Source organism: Saccopteryx leptura, chromosome 2 (assembly GCF_036850995.1).
Source record: "Saccopteryx leptura isolate mSacLep1 chromosome 2, mSacLep1_pri_phased_curated, whole genome shotgun sequence".
Classification (NCBI taxonomy): domain Eukaryota; kingdom Metazoa; phylum Chordata; class Mammalia; order Chiroptera; family Emballonuridae; genus Saccopteryx; species Saccopteryx leptura.
The window spans coordinates 279,382,235-279,404,712 of NC_089504.1; the positions used below are offsets into that span (position 1 = coordinate 279,382,235).

General features: G+C 49.0%; 1 protein-coding gene across 7 annotated transcripts in view; it reads left to right on the plus strand.

The window, feature by feature from the left end:
* The first annotated feature begins 3,068 nt into the window (after positions 1-3,068).
* Positions 3,069-22,478, plus strand: part of PLEKHA6 (pleckstrin homology domain containing A6) — a 147,244-nt gene continuing 127,834 nt past the window's right edge. For 2 of the 7 annotated variants that reach the window (XM_066361997.1, XM_066361998.1), the window contains exons 1-3: positions 3,077-3,693; positions 10,200-10,276; positions 13,646-13,703. In XM_066361997.1, the coding sequence (XP_066218094.1) occupies positions 3,611-3,693; positions 10,200-10,276; positions 13,646-13,703 (218 nt within the window). In that variant the 5' untranslated portion in view covers positions 3,077-3,610. Of the gene's footprint in view, positions 3,694-10,199; positions 10,277-13,645; positions 13,704-22,478 lie in introns of all 7 variants that reach the window. The other 5 variants (XM_066361995.1, XM_066361993.1, XM_066361994.1 and 2 more) reach the window with 5 other exon arrangements.

A 22,478-nucleotide genomic window follows, 5' to 3' on the forward strand; every position in this document is an offset into this window, starting at 1 on the left:
TGACATTTGAATAAATCTAATCTTATCAAGATCCTTATGTTAATTAGGTTTCAGAGTTTGACATGGACAGCTTTTGGAGGGCCATTCAATCTACAACAGGTACCAAACCAGAAGCAAAACCATATTTAAGTGACTAAGGTCTCAAAATATATGAGAGAATGAAATCATTTCTAAATTTTACTGATACACATATTTTACCCACATGCTTTGTTGCCTTTTAAAGAGGTAAAATAAAATTTGCTGCAGAGGAACAACAAATATCTATATTATTTAATTAGGTGTTAATTGACTGTTTATGTTATCAGTAAGTCTCCTAGTCAAAAGTAGGCTACTAATAGTTAAGTTTGGGGGAGTCAAAAGTATACGTGATAAAGTAAAAGATTATCTAACCTTGTGGTAGTCAACCTGGTCTCTACCGCCCACTAGTGGGCGTTCCAGCTTTCATGGTGGGCAGTAGTGGAGCAACCAAAGTATAAATAAAAAGATAGGTTTAACTATAGTAAGTTGTTTTATAAAGATTTATTCTGCCAAACTCAGCAAAAATCCGACATAAAATACTTGGTAAGTAATTATTATTACATGCTTTAACTTGCTGTAACTCTGCTTTATAAGTTTTATAAAGTAAAGTTATTTCCCTACTTTATAAATCACCATTACTGTGGAACCGGTGGGTGGTTAGAAAATTTTACTACTAACAGAGATACAAAAGTGGGCGGTAGGTATAAAAAGGTTAACTACCCCTGGTCTAACCACTATACTGTACACCTGAAACTAACACTAAATAATATTGAATGTAAACTGTGATTGAAAAAAAGTTGCATGTGAATTTTCAACTGTGCAGGGGGCTGGTGGCCTTAACCCACACATTGTTCAAGGGTCATCTTTTATATTAATATTGATAATAATGCATAAACAAGAATGCAAATGGAAAAAGTCACTGGCAAGAATACACCACAGAAAAGTATTTTTCAAAACTGATTTCTTATTTCAAATGAATAAAAACATTCAAAATTACAACCACTGGCCTTTTCTTGACTAGGTAAATGCTTGTAGGAGCCTCAGTCTATATTAGAGATAAACAAGACAAAAATCTCGTGAAGAAATCAACAGGAGCCCCTACTCCTCAGAGAAATCAGCGGCAGTACATGTTTTCAAATATATGTCATTTTGTCCCCTATTTCCACCCACATTCAGTCCAAGCAGCCGCCCTTACTGGTTGCTCAGGTTGGACCGGGAGTGCACTGGTTGCTGGTATTTTCCCTGGAGCCATCTTGGCAGCAATTCTGGATTCAGATCCTCGGATATGACAGGGGCTGGGCAGGTGGCTCTGTGCTTTATCAGTGGGATTAGTCTTACAGGTGTTTCATAAGACTGGGACAGGGGTTGGGGACTGGTGAGGGGTCTGATCCCTTAGCCCTCCCACCTTCCCCAATTCAGGAATTGACGGGCCTGGATTCTCATCTGTGGCTCTGCTTTCTCTACTAGAAACCTGTAAGGTCTGAGAAGGGTAAAAAGAGTTGGGTGTTATGATTTCTGCTCCTCTTGTACATCTGGAGAGCACACACAGCTTACACCTGGCACACAGGAACAAACCAACCTGTATATACATTGGGAGAGCAAATTTCCAGTGTTAAAGGCAAAACAATGTAATAGAAAGAGCTCTGGCCTGGGAGACTCATGGGCCGATTCTTCTCTGCCACCACCTTGCTCAGTGATCTTAACTGGTACCTTCCCATCTTTGCTCCTCAATTCCCCATATTTAAACAAGAGGACTGAATCAGAATGTCCTCTGAGGCCTTTTCTAGTCTCACTGTCTATCAGACGTACACACATTATACCCTCCAGATGAGTATTTGGGATACCTGTAAGACTCACTGATTGCTTCTTTTTTCAGAGAGCTGTCTCTCCACACACCCTGATATTGCTAATGGTTAAATTTACCAGGACTTTAAATGAGGTCCCAAAGTGCAGAATTGTGGTTAGAGTTGAGTCATTCCCAGTTATGCCAGTACTACTTCTTCATCAAATATGAATTGGATGCCCCAGGTAGGCGCTGGGGCTACAGATAAGCAAGATGGAGGCCCGGCCCCGAGGAGCACACAGCCCACTGAAAGCAGACAGATGAGTAAATCAAGGATTGCATTACAGCATGATAAGTTCCACTAGAAGGCGATTAATGAGGCTGCCTGACACATAGAGGATGGACACATAAATCTGTCTGGGTGGAGTCAAGAATGGCTTCCTGGAGGAGGTGACACATGGGTGGATACTAAAGGGGTGAATAGGAATTACCTGGGTGGAACAAATCAAATCCCTTATAGTGCTCACAGTCAAGATTTCGCTCAACAGATGCTTGCCAATTGCCATGGGACACATTGCTTCCTTTAAAAAAGGTGTCTGTCCTATAGTCTATTCCCTTGGATGTGACACACAGATTGGAGCAGTGTGCACCTAATTGAAGCCCAAGGAGCAAGTCCTGAGGAAACTGGGAAAGCTGACTGGAGCCCAACATTGACACAGACCCAGAGACTGGAGGGCTGAAGGCTCCAGCAGCTTTTTTGATACAGATGCCAGCATTGAATGCTTGCAACCTGTGTTCTGGGAACAGAACACACTCTCTCCTGTTTCTCTTTTTTGTTTGTTTATTTTTCCTTTTTCTGCTGAAAGTTTGGGAGAAGGCACAATACAAGCTGTTGATTTGGGAGTGTGTTTCTAAGACCTCCTCTGATTCTACTTAGTCATGGCAGGCTTCTTGGAGGAAGTGCTCAGAAAGAAAGGTAAGGACTAGCTTGACTAATGCCACTGGCACCTAGCAAGAGGGCCCCTCACTACCCACACCCCTGCCACCACCCTTCCCTGCATCTGACCTTTGTTCTTTTGCTAACCTCCCGCCAAGTACAGCCAGGTTTGACCATGTCCCCTTTTCTGTTCAGTGGCTGGACACGTCCCTCAAGTTCGTGGTTCAAAGCTTTCAGCCAAACTGGTTCCCCGCGCCCTGCATCTGGACTGGGGGGCCTGTGGGCTGGGTCTCATTCTGGCTGTGAATTACCTTCCGAGGCGGTGCCCTGGCTCCGCCTCCCCTCCCGCCGCAGGTTCAAGTGTGGGCTGGGAGTTGGGGCGGTGAGGAAATACTCCCGGCGCACACAGCAACCTGCTCCCCGCTCCGCCGGCCAGCCCGCCGGCCGCTGGGAGCAGCAGGGACCGAGACCTGGAGCTGCCCTGAGCGGTCCAGGCCGGGGGTGTCCGAGCTCGCATCGCGCCGATCTCCAGTCCCCAAGTTCACAGGCGTCCGGAGAGGAGTGCGGGCTCGAGCAGCAGGCAGGTGGAGCCGGGCTCGGGCTGGGCGGCGCTGAGCACGCTCGGCCCCGCTGGGGTTAAGTCTTGCCGGCTCCCTGCTGCCCGGCTGGCGGCCAGCTGCCTTCAGGGAGAGGCCGGAGCCACTGTCAGGGACCCGGGGGGACGCCGCCAGCTGGGGCTGCACCCACATCAGACCCCCCTCCCCGCCCCCCATCACTGCCTCTAGCAGGAGCAGAGCGGGGGCTGCGGGTGGGACGCTCCTGCCAGTTCAGCACCCCCGCCGCTGGAGACCCAGACGGCAGCAGGACCGGAGATGGCTGATGAGGTTGACTGGCTGGACTTGCCTGGCCGGTGGACCTACGGAGTTGACCGCGATGGGAGAGTCTTCTTTATCAAGTATGTTGTCTGTCTCATTTATTTTTTAATTTCTTTGAAGTTGTCCAACTTGAAAGGTGGCAGGGCTGGGGGCTGGCGGCCAGGGTAGGGGGAAGTGGTGGCTGGAACATGCATGACTAATAAGTTTATCACCATGCCTGTTTGAATGGGTCTCCCGCCTTTTCCTTAGTGGATCAAAGTCCAGCACAGGCTCAGCATTCCTGAAGTCTGCAAGGGCAGGGCTAGGCCAGGTAGGTGATGGCCTAACGCCCCCTCCAGTCACAAATGGGAAGGGGGGCCCTGAGGAGGGTGACTAGACCCAGGGGCCCGCCTGCAAGGCTTTCCTTTCAGCTCTGTGCAGTCTACTGAAAGGGCCAGGGGAGAGTTCTTTCTTTCTTGCCCTTCACTCCTCCTCCTAAGGGAAAACTTGGGCTAAGTGACAAAATACCAGGGGACCCTGCCTCTACCACTCAGGTCCTGGCATTTCCTCACCCCAGACTCAGTGTTCCCAGGCCCACAGCCTCTTCTTTCCTGCGTCTTTATGGGGCTGTGGTCAAGGGGAAGGAGAAGAAGCCCACAGTACGTTCAGTGTTCTTTAGAGAGAGCAGCCTTTGCTGCTCTCAGTAATATACTAGCACTGTTATATTAATTTCATAAACCAAAATGGCTTTGGCATAATCTCATTATAACAGAGTGGCCCCACTGGTGCTATTTTGGCCCTCTCCTACTATAGTCATCTTTTGCCAGAATAGAAATCTCCTGATAATATAGCAAGTCTACAAGCACAGCATTCTGAGCTGTTACACAGGATGAGTGGTCCCTTCCTCGAGATAACCCCTCGCAGAACATTAGGGCTAAAGGGATCTCAGATGCAACCCCCTCCTTTCTTAGAAGGGCAAGCACGGTCCTCAGAGATTGAGAGTACTCGTTGGAGATAAAGCCACTTGTTAAATCAGAGCTCAGCCTAAGTCCAGTATCTGCCGACTTGAGCGCATTGCTTGCTCCCCCGGAATAAACTGCCTTTGCAAGGCGCCAGTGGTTTCTCTTTGGTGTTCCTCAGTTTTTACATTTGCTGTAGGCCTTTCTTCTGTAATTATCATCACTATGATCATAATTGAGGTTGTAATTAGATTATCTTAGAAATGAACTCCACTAAAGTTCTTGACCCCTGGGTTAGCTTCTTAAATAACAGAGCTTCCACAATATTAAAACTAGCGTTTTTGCTGTCCCTGGTTTGAGACTTAGAAACATCCAAGGAATTTATGAAAAAGGTCAAACCTGACCTTACCTGCAGAGGTTCTGACTCAGAAGATCTAGGGTGGAGCCTTAGAATCTGAATTTCCACGAGTTCCTCGGCTATTCCGATGAAGTACAGTGTGTCCGTAAAGTCATGGTGCACTTTTGACCTGTCACAGGAAAGCAACAAAAGACGATAGAAATATGAAATCTGCACCAAATAAAAGGAAAACTCTCCCAGTTTCATACCTATTCAGTGCAGTTCGATGGGGCTCATGCACAGATTTTTTACAGCTCTTTAGGTAGCTATCCCGTATAGCCTCTACAGACTCATCACTGACTGATGGCCTACCAGAACGGGGTTTCTCCACCAAACTGCCAGTTTCCTTCAACTGTTTATCCCACCAAGTAATGTTATTCCTATGTGGTGGTGCTTCGTTATGAACGCGCCGATATTCATGTTGCACTTTGGTCATGGATTCGAATTTAGCAAGCCACAGAACACACTGAACTTTCCTCTGTACCATCCACATCTCGACTGGCATGGCCGTGGGCTGCTCCGCTGTATACACAGTGTTACGTCATCATCTGCACATGCGCACATGCTGCGACATCATCCTACAGAAACTGGGAGGGTTTTCCTTTTATTTGGTGCAGATTTCACATTTCTATCGTCTTATGTTGCTTTCCTGTGACTGGTCAAAAGTGCACCATGACTTTACGGACACGCTGTATTAATCTGACTCTCATCTTTCTTCTCAATCTCTTGTTGCCCTTCCTGCTCCTTTTCTTCCTCCCCCCCCACACACATTTACTGAGCATCCATGCTTTGTCTGCTGTAGGGCTAGGCATTGGAGATTAAAAAAAAAAAAAGATACAGATTTTTCCTTGAAGGGAGTAAGAAGAAAATATAAATAAATACTTAGAAAATAACAGGATACATTCGAGAGGTATTTGCACGATGCCACGGCAACAGGAGGAGGAAAGAACTGATGCTCTCGGGTAGTTGAGGCAGGGCTTCCCCAAGGAGGAAACATTTGAGCTGCTTCCGGAGGAGGAGAGAGTCTAGGGGAAAGGGGCTGTGGTGCAGAGAGGCCTGTGGGAAGGAGGGCACTGAGAGGGTCCAGGGCACAGGTTACCTAGGACATGTGCAGGGATCCCTAGAGATGGAGTGGAGGCTGTAAAAGATGAGGCAAAAACAGGAAGGGAGCGCCTGACCAGGCAGTGGCGCAGTGGATAGAGCATCGGACTGGGATGCAGAGGACCCAGGTTCGAGACCCCGAGGTTGCCAGCTTGAGCGCGGGCTCATCTGGTTTGAGTAAAAGCTCACCAGCTTGGACCCAAGGTCTCTGGCTCGAGCAAGGGGGTTACTCCGGTCTGCTGAAGGCCCGCGGTCAAGGCACATATGAGAAAGCAATCAATGAACAATTAAGGTGTCGCAATGCGCAACGAAAAACTAATGATTGATGCTTCGCATCTCTCTGTTCCTGTCTGTCTGTCCCTGTCTATCCCTCTCTCTGACTCTTTCTCTGTCTCTGTAAAAAAACAAAACAAACAAAAAAATAAAACAAACAAAAGAACCAGGAAAGGGGCATCTTTGTAGAGGCCTTGTGTGGTAGGCTAAGGGGCTTAAACCTGATTTTGTAGGTGAAAGGAAACCAAAGGAGATTGGAAACAGAAGATTGACATAGTTAGGGTTGCATTTTAGAAGGCCCCTCTTGCAGCTGAATAGGTAGGTGGAAGATGATCTGGGGGCTGAACAGGGGGACAGGGGGAAACTTGAGATATGAAGAGCAGGTAGGAAGCAACTGCAAAAGTCCAGGAGACAGCTGCTGGGGCCCTGGATTTCAGTAGTGAAAGCAGAGGGAAAGGGACGGAGAGATGGGAGAAATCCTCAGGCATGGAATCGAGAGCGTTTGGCTACTGCCTGGGTGTTGGGAAAGGAAGGGAAAAGGGAGAATCGAAGATAGATCTCAAAATTGTTAACTTTAGTTTGATAGAGATCAGGAGTGTGGGAACAGGAACGGAGTTTGGGGGGGACAAATTCAGTGCGGAAATATTGAATTTGAGGTCTCTGTGGGGTATTCAGGAGGTAACGTCCGCTAGCATAGAACTTGAGAAAGGCCTGGGCTGGTGAGTCCTGAGAGTCATCATGTAGAAGTGGAACCGCCCTGAAATAGGGGAGAAAGAAGACAGGAGGGTGTCCAGACAGACCAGTGTTTAAAGAAAGAATAGAGGAAGAGAAGATGATCCAGGGATAACAAAGGTAGAGAGAACCAGGGCCAGGGAAGGCTGCTGCCCCAGAAGGTGAGGAGGAAGAATGTTAGGAAGGAAGGAAGGGTCAACAGTGGAAAAGTCAGGTGTGTCTCCTGGATTTAGGAACTGGGGCAGGGGGTGGTCTTTAACGACCTCTAGGAAATGGTTGTGAGGGAGGGCTGGAAGCAGAAACCAGATTGCAGGATTTCCGAGTGGGAGACCAGGAAGTGGGGATAAACAGAAAGGACGGGTTTCCAAGAGGGATGTTTGGTCAATAAGAGAGGAGCGTGAGACGGGAGGTGGAAGGGGAGGCAGCAATGAGGAAGGCAGGGGTCAGACCCTGGAAGACATGAACAGGAGTGAGGGCTAAGGACGTGGACCTGACAGGGAGGAGGAAGTTCTTCAAGTCTTCCAGTCTTCAGTAGAATATAGATGCCCCATAGAACAAGATGCTATAAAAGATAAGAGAGGATGGGAACTACCACCCTGGCAGAAGGATTAGCCTTTGGAGCAGGAAACCTCTTCTCCAATGTAGGTGCAGGTCTGAAAGGATGGGTGGGAACATGGCTAAGTTTGGGAGATAGCATGGTTGGGTGCATTGGGAAAGCTTCTGTCTAATGCTTTCTATTTTTTCTTGAATTAATAGATAAGATATCCACGGAGAAGGGATGGGGTGGGGAGGAGAGGCAGGAGTGAGATTTGAGGTTGGTGGGAAAGCTTTAGAACGATCTGCAAATGGCAACTGACTGGGGTCGCTGAAGAAGATTCTAGATGGTACTTGGGGCCCAGCTAAGCTTGAAGACTGTGGATTTGCAGTGACATGAATCCTCCCAGTTTCACCAGTTCCACAGTCTCCCCATCAGCCCAAAGCTGGAGTGGAGATAGCCTGGGACTGCGTTGTTCTAGACCAGAGCCTGCCATGGGGAGGGGCTGGGAGAAGAAGAGGTTGAGGGTGTGGTGGGGCTGTGCCCACCCTGTGACCTTGTAATCGCTCACCATCTCCAGGCAAACTGGAGATGAACCCGAAGTCTGAGGGAGCTACAGTGTGCGAGTAGGAGAGGGGTCTGGGCCAGAACCCTCAGGGCGGCAGGAGAGGAGGTATAAGAATGAATGTCCCCTCTCACAATTCCCCCTGGCTGGACTTCAGCTTCCTCAGCCGCCTATTCCATTGCCTCCCAGGACCAGAGCCCAGCCCAGGGGTCATCTCCAATGGTGCACAATGTCTCCAGGGCCCCAGAACAGTGCCGTTGTTTCTTCTCTCCTCTCCTCATTAGAGGGGTGGGTCAGCTGGGAAATCTCTTCCTGCTGAGGGTCTCCACACTTAGAGTCTCCACACTTAGAGAAAAATTAGTGGCGTCAAGAGAAAAGAAAGCCTATGTGTACACTGAGACTTGGACATGAATGTTCATAGCAGTTGTATTTGGAATGGCCCCAAACTGAAAGCAACCACAATGTTTATCAACAAGAAAGGGGATGAACACACAATGGTACATCCGACAATGGAACACTACTCGGTAATGAGATAGAATGGACCATATACACATGCTACCATGTGGGAGGGAGGGAGGAAGACAGGAAGGAAAGCATCAGAGGTTTCGCTGGGATTCATTTGTGTAACACTCTAGAAACTCTAGAAAATGCAAACAAATCCATAGTGATAGGAAGCAGAGAAGTTGTTGCTGGGGGGAGGGTGCGGATAGCAAAACCTGGGAGGGGTTTACAGAAGGGCACAAAGAAAATTTGGCAGAGTTCACCTCTCGATTTTTGTGGTAGTTTCATGGGTATATACTGTGTTAAAACTTTAAATTAAATTGTACATTTAAATTTGTGCAGTTCATTATGTAGCTTGCTTTACTAAAAATTTTGTGAGCCTTTCTTAATGGAGTTTGTTATATATTAATTATACCTTAAAAGCATTGAGTGTAATTTTGCCCAAGGACACCCCTCTCAAAGCGTGGATGATACGGGTGATCTGAGAGGCCTCTCCTCCTCATACCTGGACTGGCCAGGTAGGTGAGGTGCTTCAAAGCTGTTCTGGAAGAGTCAGTGTCACTTGGTTGGTACGGGCTGAGAAATACCATTGGGTTATCTGCCCCCGGAGGCCAGAGTGCAGGAGACCTGTGTTGCTGCGGAGCCCACCCTGCTGGGCGTGAGATATTAGAGAACACTCAGGTTTTAGGAGGTGTGGGCCTGGGTCTGAATCCTGGCTTCATCACTTACTGGTTGTGTGACTTTGAGCCAATTACTTCACCTCACCGAATCCCATATACATCATTGGTAAGATTCCTATGTTAGGAAATGTGAATGAAAATATATGCTGGTTCACCTGGCCTTCTCCTTTCTTATCCATGGAGAAGCTGCCACTTAAGGAACTTTCTTGTTCATCCCATGTGACTTCAACATCATCTCAGATGTCACCTATTTAGTGAAGCCCTCATGCCGTTCCTCTTCCTCACCTTTACTCCAATTAGTGCTCATCTCTGTGACAGTATAACATTCTGTGTGCAGCTGCAATGGGGATTACACTTTTTGTCACAGAACAGGAACTACCTTTTTATTTTATTTTTAAAAATTGAGGTACAGTTGACACACAACATTATTTTATGCAACTCTTTTTAAATGTTTCTTTCTTTTTTAAAAAACACTTATTTATTTATATTTAAGACTTTATTCATTTTAGAGAAGAGAGAAAGAGAGAAGTGGGGGGAGGAGCAGGAAGCATCAACTCTCATTTGTGCCTTGACCAGGCAAGCCCAGGGTTTCAAACCGGCGACCTCAGCATTCCAGGTCGACGCTTTATCCACTGCGCCACCATAGGTCAGGCTAAATGTTTCTTTGAGGTCAGGGATCAGATATTACTTCTCTCTGAATCCTCAGAGCCTGTTCAGTGAATACTTTGTGAATGTGAACAAATGAATGGAGTGTGGATGCTCCCGTCTCAGGCATCTGGAATCAGATGGTCAGTGAATTTGAAGGCAGGTGTCCCTCTCAGGGAAGCCTCTCTTGAATCTGACATTCTTCTTTGTTTTCCATAGTGATGAGGAAAAGTCAACCAGTTGGGTGCACCCTGGTACGAAATCACCCATCCAGAGTGGACACTGCTCCAGCCCAGGTAGGAAGCTCACCTGTCCCTACCTTTGCAGTCGAAAAGGAAGCAATGGTTTGAGGTGGCAGCAGGACTTTGCTTCTGATGTTTCCTTTCCCCATGGATGGACTCAGCTGAACACGACGTCCAGCATCCGGGGGCTATTGCGGGAGGGTTGGTGATCACTCCCAGGTCTTTTCAAGCCTCAGCAGTTCACCTCTGGGAAAGACATTAGAGAACACAGATTTTTTTTTAAGTGAGAGGAGGGTAGATAGACAGAATCCTGCATGTGCCCTGACCAGAATCCACCTGGCAACCCCTGTCTGGGCTGATGCTTGATGCTCGAATCAACTGAGCTGTCCTCAGCACCCGGAGCCAGTGCTTGAACCAATCGAGACACTGGCTGCAGGAGGGGAAGAGGAAGAGAAGGTGGAGAGAAAGGGTGGAGGGGAGAGAAACAGGAAGCTGCTTCTCGTGTGTGTCCTGACCAGGGATCAAACCCGGGATGTCTGCATGCCGGGCCAACGCTCTATCTACTGAGCCAGCCGGCCAAGGCAAGAACAGAGATTTGACTCCTCTCTCCTCCTCCTGCTTCTGAACTGGGCAAGCCCAGCCTCCTGAGCTGGGCCGGAACGTTGTGCCGTGATGGCAGTGTGCCCTCTTCATGCTGCCCAACACAGTCGCCATTAGTCACAGTAGCTACTGAGTGTTGACATGTGGTTAGTGTTGCTGAGGAACTGCATTTTAAATTTTAATTAAGTTAAATTTAAAAAGCCCTACATGACTAGTAGGAACTCTTTCACGTTGGGGGAACATGAAAAGGGGACAGGGCCAACACTGGTTGTTTACTATGGAGAATGCTCTACTCCGAGTCCTCCGGGAACGTCCAGGCTAGTGGGAAACGGTGGGCACGTACGGGCAAAGAGGATTTCGTCTAAATTGAAGAGTTGGAGACGCAAAGAGTCAGAAGGCCTGGGGTTCTCTTCAGGCCGCCAGAGACATCCCCACTGGTCTTCTAGCCCTTCACCTGACTGCAGAGCAGGCACGTGGCTCTAGTAGTCTGGGCCGCTGTGGGTCACGGTGGCATTGCTGGGCACACTGAGTGAAGCTGTTGACTTGCCCACGGTCTATTTCTTTTAGATTCTAGGCTGGATCATTGTGTTTTTAGAGCCAGAAGGGAAGTCAGGGATCCTGGAGTCCAAGTCCTTCATTCTCAAGTAGGAAAATTGAGGAGCAGAGAAGAAGTCCCTGCCTCAAGGCCACGTGGCTAGGAAGTAAAGCGGAATAAGGGTCAAACAGCTAAGATGGAGGGCAGGGAGACTGGAGCTCGCTTTCTGGCTCTACTTTTTCTTAGTGTGGTCTTGAGCAAGTGATTTAATTTTTCCAGCACTCGGCTTCTTCATCTGTAAAATGGGGTTAGGATTATGAAGCTCAAAATGTTGCGGCCCTCAATATGCAAGAGTCAATATCAGCAGAGATGACTGCTGTTGTTATTGTCACTATTTCTGATAGAAAGCAAGGCCTCCTGACCGAGGCAGGGCTGTTTTCTTAGGTGTTTCTCAGTCTGGTCCATCCACCTTATCAGGACTCTGGGCAGGACTGGAAGATGCATAAAAGCCTGTGAGCCAATTCTTTCATTTTGGGTTGTGGCCACCTCATCGTCCAAGGCTGAGAAGGGGTTAAGATGCCCCCGAAGCTTGCTGGGAGGGCAGCTGTCTCAGCGGGCACTCCGCCTGGACAAGAATATAAGTACTCTTGGTGTTGCCCAGGCAAAGAGGGCAGTGTGGAGGGAAGTTGCTGGAAAAGGCAGGGGACATCATCCACACTGGCCTCTTTCCCAGGCACATCACAGTAGCAGGATTTTTATGATTCTGACCCAATGGGGATCCCTCTACTTGGGGAGGCTGCCAACCCACGCCCTTCTGAATGAGAACGTCCTCCCACAGGGACAGAGGGGAACAAGTAGCATTTATAGAGCAGCACAGAGGGAAGAATGTGAGCTTTGGAGGCAGCAGACCAGACTCACATTCTGGCTTAGAAACTTCCTGTGTGACCTTAAGCAAGTTGATTAACCTCTCTGGGCTCAGTTTTGTTACCTGTGAAAGTGTTTGGGGTGATGCCTGTTATGTGATGTTGCTCTGCCGATTAAATGTGCTAGCGGTGGTGAGACGTGTAGCTTAGAGGAGGGAAGTGCTCACTAAGTGGTAGCTGGTGTTATTATTTTAATGGGTCAAATCCGGGGCTGGGGTGGTGGTTAGGGGGGAGGCGGGCCAGCCAGCTGCCCTACTGTGTTGAAGCAGTAGCATTACTATCAGCAGCAACTTTGGAAATAAACCCTTGATAAATAAGAGCTCTCTGTAATAGAACCCAGCTGATAATATGGCTGGAGAGATCCAGACCTACATTTCATAGACCTCATATACAAGGTGGGCATTTGGACTGAAAAGGTGGCACTGATTGTCAAGAGATCCCACACCTGCTTTCCTGTATGTCAGCCAGGGGGCTTTTGCACCCCAAAATGAATGCTCTTCCCTGAAGTTCTCTGTCCCCACCTCTGACAATAGATTCCCTTGGGTTTCTCAAAAGACTCCTTCAGCTCTGTTCAGGGCGGAGTAGTCCTATTTGCTGGGAAGACTGGGTGCTGCCCCCAGGGGCTGATTTGGAAGGTGGGCAAGATGAGACAGACTGACGGCGCTCTCTGGAGACGGCAGTGCTTCTCTCCGGAGCTGTCCAGCGTAGCTGAGACTCCAGTGGTGACTGCCCAGGCACCTCTGGGCCAAGGTCACCTTCCCCAGCCATTCAGTCCCTGCTCACTCAGCAGGTCTGTGAGTCACCACTCGGAGCATTTCCATGGATAATTTCTTTCTGAAGTGCTATTAACAAATTATTTAAAAGTCTATTTTCCTGGGACTGATTTCCTAGGTCCTCGGTGTCTCATCTTCAGCAGCAGAGTTTGGAGGTAATAACACTGCCCCGGGCACTAATTATCTGTGCGGTCTGGGGCAAGTGACTCACCCGTGGCTCCAGCTTCTGCGGCTGTGAAATAAGTGGGCTGTGGGATGGCCCTGGGGACCCTTCAGGACCACCATCTGTGCGTTCACTGCTGCATCCCTGGGGCCTGGCACAGAGCCCTGCAGAGTAGATGCTCAATAAAAGATTGTAGAATGAATGGGTGAATTCTGCGAGGTGATGATTCATTTGGCCACAGCTCATTAGTATTTGTTGGAAACAGACTGATAAGAATAATGTATAAAAAGGGAGAAACGCTTGGTTTGAATGCTGTTGGCTTATCTGAATATTCCTAATTCTCCCAGCTCCCATTCCACCTGAGTGCAGGTCGGGCTGGTGGGGCCGGGAAGGGAGAGAGGATAGTTTTATGATTCTGCTTTCTCACAGGTTTGCCCAAGGGCTGGGAGATGGATTCCACCCGGGAAGGAGCTGTGTATTATATCAAGTGAGTAAGATGGAGTTTGCTTCTGCTATGCCTGTTGGTCCTGCTTTTGTGCTTGTTACTGATGCCTTCTTGAGAGGGGAGGACGTTCAAGGGTCTGGCTTTTCACTGAAAGCCTTGGTGGGGTCTCTGAATGGCCAGGAGGTGCAAGGCTTCCGAGCGAGCTGCAGAGAAAGCTGGGTGTGTGTCTCTGCGTGTTTACGTTGGCCTGGGAGAGCCAGTGTCGATCGTGGGAAGTTTCTAAGGTAGGGTGGGGTGGGTGGAGCATTGGGCTTGGCTCTGTAGGTGGGAGGGGAGATGGCTAACAGAGAAGAGAGGCTGTTGCAGACACAGAGGACCAAGTTTCAAAGGAAGGGGACAGAGCCCTGGCTGCTGTGAGAACAGGCAATGAGCCAGCTGGAGGGAAGGTGTGAAGGGGGTGCACAGACAAGCAGGTGGGCGGTAACAAGGCTGCTACTGTCACTCCTGCTTTTCCTGATGGGGGGCACTGTGGTCCTGGCGGTGGCAGGAGTGTGTCCAGTGCCATGCTTCTCTCTAGGAGCTTGGTCAGGCCCCTCTGTGGGCCGGGATAGCTCATGCTCTCAGCAGCTGAACGGGCCACCCTTGATGTAACCATGGGAACAGCTCTTTGGGCTGGGGTGGTCCACATCTACCCCATTGGACTGATTTCCCTCTGCCTTGCCCTGGGTCTCTCCATCTCCCAGCCAGGCTGGGTCCTGGCTTTGTTCCCACGGGCGAGGCTCAGCGTGCTCAGGCCTGTGGGCCTCCCCACCTAGAGTGGCCTGAGCTTCTGCAGGGCTGGGAGAGAGGGTGGCTGCTCAGAGGGAGCCCCTGCCCAGTCAGCGGAAGGGGACCACCTTCTCCTTTCCTTCTCCTCCCTCTCTTTTTTGAAAGCTTCATCTCTCTGTACCACGAGAGGTTACCTTTCCATTCCCACCTCAAGGTTCGCCAGCACTTATAGCAGCTTCACAGTTAACCATATTCTTAAAACAAAAGCAAAACCAAAAAACAATCGGCAAACTATCTCTTTTGGAAATTGTTCTGATGTCACATGGCTCTCATAGCCTGAGCTTTCCCTGAAATTGAACCCAAATCCTTCTTGCTTCAGTTAAGATGTTCCTTCCTTGCTCCTTCAAGATACAATCTTACTATTTGATTATGTACATTTGGTTCTCAAGCTTGTTGCTTAAACACTTTCACAGGTACCATCTCTTCGCATCAGTCACAGAAATCTTTCTACCCACTATGGTCTGGCCCTGTCTTCATCTGCCACAGCTGGCCAGCTACAGTGGTTTTTATCTTTCTTTTTTTTCCATCATGCTAAGTTCATTCCTACCTCAGGACCTTTGCATTTGCTATTCTCTTTGCCTGGGAGCACTTTCCTCCTGTTTTTGCCCATCTGGATTTTACTTATTATTTAGCTCAGGTGTTATCTCCTCAGAGGGACCTTTCCTGACTATCTCATCTGAAGATCACCCTCTCTCCTCCTTCGTGTCTTTTACTTTTCTTCATTGCACCTACCACAACTTGAAAGGTTTTTGTTTATGTATTTGCTTACTCAACTTATTGCTGGTGATCCCCCACCACTGCCACGTCAGCCCGGAGAGCAGATTCTGGCTATTTTGTGTTCCCCTCTGTTCTAAAAACTTCCTGGCACATGATAGGAACCCAAAGTTTGCTGAAATAGATAAATGAAAACTGTTTGGAGATAAACAACAGAGGCATAATTAACTCCTGCTCCAGCTTCCAGCCCAGAGCATGTCCCGTCCTGAACTCATAGCCTTCCCATCGCAACACGTGTCCCCTCTTCATCAGCAGTGCCACCAAGGCAGAACCTCAGAGACAGCCCCAGCCCCTCCCCCTCAGGGCCTGTCAGCTCTCCTAAATATCTCTCAACCCACCTACTTCCCATTGTCCGTGGCCACCTCCTGAGTTGATGCCCACATCGGCTTTACGTGGGTCATTCTAGCAGCTTTCCAACTTATCTTCCTGCCTCCAGGCCATAGTGCTGCAAGAATGCTTTCTTCTTTCTTTAAAAAAATTTTTTAAATTTTATTTAAAAAATTAATTTTAACAGGGTAACATCGATCAACAAGAGTACATAGGTTTCAGATGAGCATTTCTATAGCATTTGAACTGTTGATTATGTTGTATACCCATCACCCAAAGTCAAATCATTTTCTGACACCTTATATTTGTCCCTCTTTACACCCTTCCCTCACCCCCTCCCCATTCGCTCAAGTCCCCTTCCCCCCCCCATATTCCCTTCCCCCTGGTAACCACTTTGCTTTTATCCATGTCCATAAGTCTCAGTATTATATTCCATCTATATGTGAAATCATATAGTTCTTAGCTCTTTCTGATTTACTTATTTCACTCAGTGTAATGTTCTCAAGGTCCATCCATGTTGCTGTAAATGGCACTATGTCATCATTTCTCATGGCTGAGTAGTACTCCATTGTATGTATGTACCACATCTTCTTTAAGGGATGCTTTCTTCCACAATGCAAATGCGGTTGTTTCATTCTTTGTTAAAAACCTTTCATGCTTTCACTTACAGAATAAACTCTGGCACTTGGAAAGGTTTCACAATCTGGCTCCTGCCTTCCTTCTCCTGCCCTGTCTCCCACACGCCCAGTTTGCCGGACCAAATTGCTCTGGTTCTCTCAACACTCACCTCGATTCCATGCCTCCCAGCCTTTGCAAGTGCTCATCCTTTCTGCAGCATGGCTTGTGTCCACCTGTGACTGCTTGCTCATTCTTCAAGACTCTACTCATTATGTCACTTCTTCAGGGAAGCCCACCTGTATTGTAATTACTTGTTTACACATTGTCATTTTCCCTAGATCAGTGGTTCACAAACTTGAGTGTGCATCAGAATTTCCTGGAGGGCTTGTTCAAACAGATTGCTTGGCCCCACCCCTCGAGTTTCTGATTCAGAGAGTTTGATAATCTGCATTTCATAACAGGTTTTCAGGTTATGCTGATGCTACTGGGAACTGATGGTCCACAGAGCCCACTTAGAGAACCACTGCTCTAGACCAGGGGTCTCAAACTTGTGGCCCGCGGAACGCATGCGGCCCGCCGAACAATTTGGTGCGGCCTGCAGACTAATCCACGAAGTTCAAAATATTTTGGATAAAATTAAGTAAGCCTAGGGGCCTACTTGTATTTTTCATTTCTCTAGCATCCTAGCTAGATATTAGCTTAGTTAACAGCAGTTGTGATGCGAACTACAGTTTCTGGTCGTTTTGTGACACTGAGTAAACTGCATGTACGATTGTGCTTGTTGTACTGATTTTTTTTGTTTTCAACTGCAGTGAGAAAAGTGTTGCGTAACAGTTGCCTTTTGTAGACCTAGTGCGGCCCACCGAACGGCTGTGATCTTGCTCTGCGGCCCACATGCTGAGTTGAGTTTGAGACCCCTGCTCTAGACTGAAAACTCATCAAGGGCAGGGGTGAACACAGTGGTCGTAAGGTCTGGAAACTTAGATGATATTATTTTGTTATGTATTGAAACAAAATATCAACAAGCATCTATTATGTGCTCTCATCTCTTCCCAGACTTGGCAGCCATTCCATATGTCAGGAACAACCAGCCGTGGACATTCTAAGGGCCGAGCGCTTTATACCATGAGTTCATTTAATTCTCATTCTAGCTTTATGAGGGAGATGCCATCATCCCTAACTATTTGAGCAAGTAAACTGAGACTTAATAAATAACTTGTTTAGTGTCATGAAGCTTGTCGAAAGCAAAGCTGAAATCCAGCCCCATGTCTGCCTGATTTCACAAGCTGTGCTCTTAGCATAATGCCACGGCTGTGTCCAGCATCCATGGTTCCGGGCTTGGACAGGGAGGTGCTCAGTAAACCCTGACTGACTGACTGACTGACTGAATGGCCCACTGTCCTTACTTTTCGTTCCCTGAACAATCAATTTCTTAAAAAGTTTTATAACCTTTGGGGATCAGAAAAATATACTTGCGTGTTAATAAGTCCTTCCCTTCATGGTGCTAGGGAGATGATTCTTATGGTATCCACAACTGATGTCATTGCTTAAGCGTGCCTGCGGTTTTGTGTTATTTACCAGGAAGGGGTGGTGCAGGAAGAGAAAAAACAAAGGGTTAAGATGTGGCTAAAACCCATTGCAAGCCTCATGTATATACCACATAAATCCACAAGAGGGCACCAAAGCACACATGATTGGCCCTACAAAGGCTATAAGGGTTGGCTTAGCGTTACTCCTCAGGCTGTTAGGCAGGGGCCTCCCAGCGCTGACAGAGGCATCTTGACCATCCTCTGCCATATATCAACCACTACGGGTCTGGTAAACTTCAAAGCTTAAACAGCTGGCTATGTAACAGCCATTCCTGATTTTCTTTGGCTCCTGAGTCCAACTGTGGAGCTTGCCAATTCTGTCTCCCTCAGGGCTTCTCTCTCCAAAGTTGGCACAGAGGGAGATGTTGCAGGGACCCCTGCTGACCCTTGTTCCCAGTCTGAGCCCCTGCTGCTCCTCCCCCGTGGGTGTGGTGCACCCATGGGTGACACCAACCTGGCCCGAACCTCCTTCAGCTCACGGAGCCCCACCCAGCTATATAGCTATTGTCACTTCCTCCAAAAAGGTGCCAGAAAAAGCATTCGGTCCCTCAGTGCTTCCGCTCATCCACAAGCTGCTTGCTCATCACTGCAGGGGGCTGCAGGAGGCAGGGGCGCAGGAGCCCAGGGCTTTGTCCCCAGGTACTTGTGGGACCCTCTAACCCAGGGGAAGTCAACCTTTTTATACCTACCGCCCACTTTTGTATCTCTGTTAGTAGTAAAATTTTCTAACCTCTCACTGGTTCCACAGTAATGGTGATTTATAAAGTAGGAAAGTAACTTTACTTTATAAAATTTATAAAGCAGATTTACAGCAAGTTAAAGCATATAATAATAATTACTTACCCAGTACTTTATGTCGGATTTTTGCTAAGTTTGGCAGAATAAATCTTTATAAAACAACTTACTATAGTTAAATCTATCTTTTTATCTATACTTTGGTTGCTCTGCTACCGCCCACCATGAAAGCTGGAACGCCCACTAGTGGGCGGTAGGGACCAGGTGGACTACCACTGCTCTAACCTGTGGGACCCCAGAGGCAGCTGTGTCCTGGGAAGTGCCGTGGAAACACCAAGAGCTGTTTTGTTGTCCTCAGAGGGCAGATGGGACGAAGGAGAGCGGTCACAGGGCAGAAAATCTGGTAGTTGGTGCCCATACTAGCTCCGCCCTCTGAGAGGCAGATAACACCCACAGACAGTAAAGAATGGAGCGGACGGGAGAGAAGGGAGCGGCACAGGGCTCATGAGCAGATGGGAAAAGCTGAGGCTCAGCAGTCAGGTAGCTTGTTCATAATCCCTCCGCTGGTCGGAGATGGAGCAGAGGTTCCAATTCAGGAGGCTCCTCAAAGATAATTCATCACATGGGGCTCCCTTTTCTGCTCCCCAGCCGGTACATTCTAGAAGGGAGAGAGACCCATGCAGGCATGGCCTGGGTGAGGAATGGTCAGGGCATGCTTGAGGGGCAGCAAGTCATCCAGTTAGTGGCCTCCAAGACCGTGATGGGAGCGACAATGAGGAGGACCCAAGTGTTTAGAGATTTGCGGACTTCCTCCTCTGAGCATTGAGGCCGTGGTTCTAGAGCAGAAGATGGAACCACAGAGGTGTTTTCTCAGGAGCCCTTCCTCCTTTCACCTGCCTCATCACACCCTCCCCAACTCAGCAGCTCAGATGTCTTGCTTCTCTTCTGCTGGCAGAAAGCAAAGAGAATTTAGGTTTGGTGAAGGGGGTCTACTTTCTCTGCTGCACCTCTATGACCCTTTTGCTATATCTCCACCACCTCACTCCCCAGAACGAAAGCACTGCCCCCCCCAGCAGTCCTCCATCCTCCTTTTGGCCTCTCAGGCCCCAAAGCCACCCAGATCTCCCAGAAGCATTGATGGATGTGTCTGGCTCAAGTCTCTCAACGGATTCACGGGGCTCCCTGCAGCCCTTGCCCTTTCTGCCAGAACGGGACCTTCCCAGCAGGCCTCTTGCCTGCCTCCTGTCTTTTCCAGCTGCCTGAGAAATTTATGGGATGGGGGCTGGGGTCTTTGTCTTCTCTTCCACCCTCCCTGTCCCCTCCTGGGTGCGATAATCTCCGGCCTCAACCTTGCTTTGCTCCATTGGCTCCTCAAGGCCAGAGACGCCCCAGAGCCCCACCTGCGTCTGTTGGGAAGCTGCCTCTTCCCCTGACTACAGGGCGGCCTTGCCAAGTCCTGGAGAGCCAGGCAGGTGGGTTGGGCTTAATTGGCCTCGGTGCTGCCTGGCACTGGGACTGCACCCAGGGCTTCTCTGCCACTACAGCTGAGTGGCTGTCCCATAGCTGATGAGCTCAGCATCTCAGCTGGGCTGGGGGAGAGTTGCTGCAAGCAGGTGCGTGCTGCTCTAAGCTGAGGTTCCCGGCCCTGGCCTGACCTGCTGCGGGGTGGGAAGGATGGTCCCTCCAGCTCTCTGCAGTGTGGGCAGTGAGGTTGGGATCAGATCCCCTTACCCCCCTACACCACCCCCACCCCCAACAGGGTTCCTCCTGAACCGTGAGGGAAGTCTGCATTCCTGACTATTCCATAGTAGTGTGTGACTTTTTTTTAAAAAGATAAAGACTTCAGTTGGTAAAAATGATGCTTATGCTCAGATTATATTAAAAAAGACCCACAGAAAAGGGTAAGTAGTTGTATTTGAGTGAAGAGAAACTTCATTTAGAAAATTAAATTGTTCTGCCTGACCTGTGGTGGCGCAGTGGATCAAGCGTCGACCTGGAACGCTGAGGTCGCCGGTTCAAAACCCTGGGCTTGCCTGGTCAAGGCACATATGGGAGTTGATGCTTCCTGCTCCTCCCCCCTGCTCTCTCTCTCTCTCTCTCTCTCTCCTTTAAAATGAATGAATAAATAAAAATAATTTAAAGTATATAAAAAATTAAATTTTTCTAATAATAAACATTAAAAAAAGAGAATCCTCATATGGGTGGGTCCTTGCAGGTGCCTGTCCTCTAGCCTCTGCTTTGTGAAATGTTTCTATATTCAGAAGTGACCTGCCAGCCTGTGTAGCTCTGTTAGTTGGAGCTTCGTCTGGAAGTGCAGAGGTTGCCGGTTCAATTCCGGTCAGGGCACATACAGAAGCAGATTGATGTTTCTGTCTCTCTGTCCATCTCTCACACACACAAACGTGACCCCGGGAGCCCATCTGTTTCAGGCTGCAGCTTCTGTGTTTCTGGTCAGACTGAGACCCAGTAAGCTGTCTGGGAGGCTCAGGGGGGAATACTCCATCTTTTCATCTTTCTGACCTTGGTGATGAAACTTGGTGTTTCTATTGCAGTTATCTATAGTCACAGAGAGTTTATTACTTTTCAAGTATCCACAGAAATATGAAGAAGAGAAGGAAACCGAGGAAGGGCTTGTCTATAGCAGCCACAGGGCTGCAGTTCTATTATCTGAAGCCCGCCCTTCTGCCTCTGACCCTCAGTAATGCAAAACCCAGATGCCCCCTGGATCAACCAGCATCCTTGCCCAAGGTCAGTGGAGACCAACTTAGGTTGAGGACCCAGGAGGTCCTGGCCTTTTGTAATGGACTTCAACCAACTCTGAATATTATTTCTTTAACTTTGTTGTGCTGGGGTGGGGTGGGGTGGGGGGGTGCAAAGGCACTAGAGCCCTGGCCACGCCCTCTTGACACCGAGATGTGCCCCTCTCGTGGGTGGACAGCCACAGAGGAGAAGGCCACCAGACAGCCTAGTGAGGCAGACCCCTGTGCACTTTCAGGCTCCTTGCACTCTGGTGGGAGAACTGAAAAACGAGGTTTACGCAGAAGGCGGCCCAGATCTCCTTTGGGGGGCAGCCTTGTTCTGATGGTGGAAGGCCAGGAGCGCTGTGCGGAAGTACCCCATCCTCTCTGGGGCCCGCGGCATAAACAGTTAGCAGTTTGTTGCTGGAGTGGATGGAGTTAATCCTTTCCGGGGGACTATTTACTCCTGATCTTAAGTGACAGCTTTGGGAGGGAGAGTCACGTGGCCCCGAAATCCCCTTGGGAGCCCACGGAGCATGCCCAGCTGCTTCTGCCTGGGAAAGATGCTGGATCCTGCAGTCACCACAACAGCATCCTCTCCCCGCGCCAGGGACCTGCCGCCCCGAGAGATGAATGATTAGACCAGATCAGACCCAGAGTCCTGCGCTACTGAAGGGGACCCTGAGGGACAGGGGAGGAGGACCCCCGCTGGCCTGAGCTGGGGGAGGGGTGCTTTGGGGCCCAGAGATTTATAGCGTTTCAGCGCTGGGCTCACACTTCAGAAGCAGGTGAGTCTGTTTTGATGCATCATAGGGATGAGGGGGGAGGAGGGAGGTTGGGCTGTCAGGGCTGGCAGCCACCTGCCCCGTGAGCCTGGGCTGCTGGCACTGTGGTGCCACTGCCTTCCCCCTCCCTTACTCTTGGCAGTGTTACTTGGGGATCAGGAATTCTGAGAAAGCTAATTATAGCCCTTTCTGTGTCCCCCCCATTTCCCTTCCCTGCACACACCTCCAGAATCCCCAGGAAGGACTGATGTGGTTTGAATTTATTATATTTGAATTGCACCTCCTAGGTGCGGCCAGCTTTGGGGATGCCAGCCTCCTCTGGTCCAGCTGGACCCCCCAGCCTGGCTAGAGCACAGAGGCCGACCCCACCCTGCCTCTATTCTGGCCAGAAGGACTCTGTTGATGGCCGGCAGAAAGGGAAGA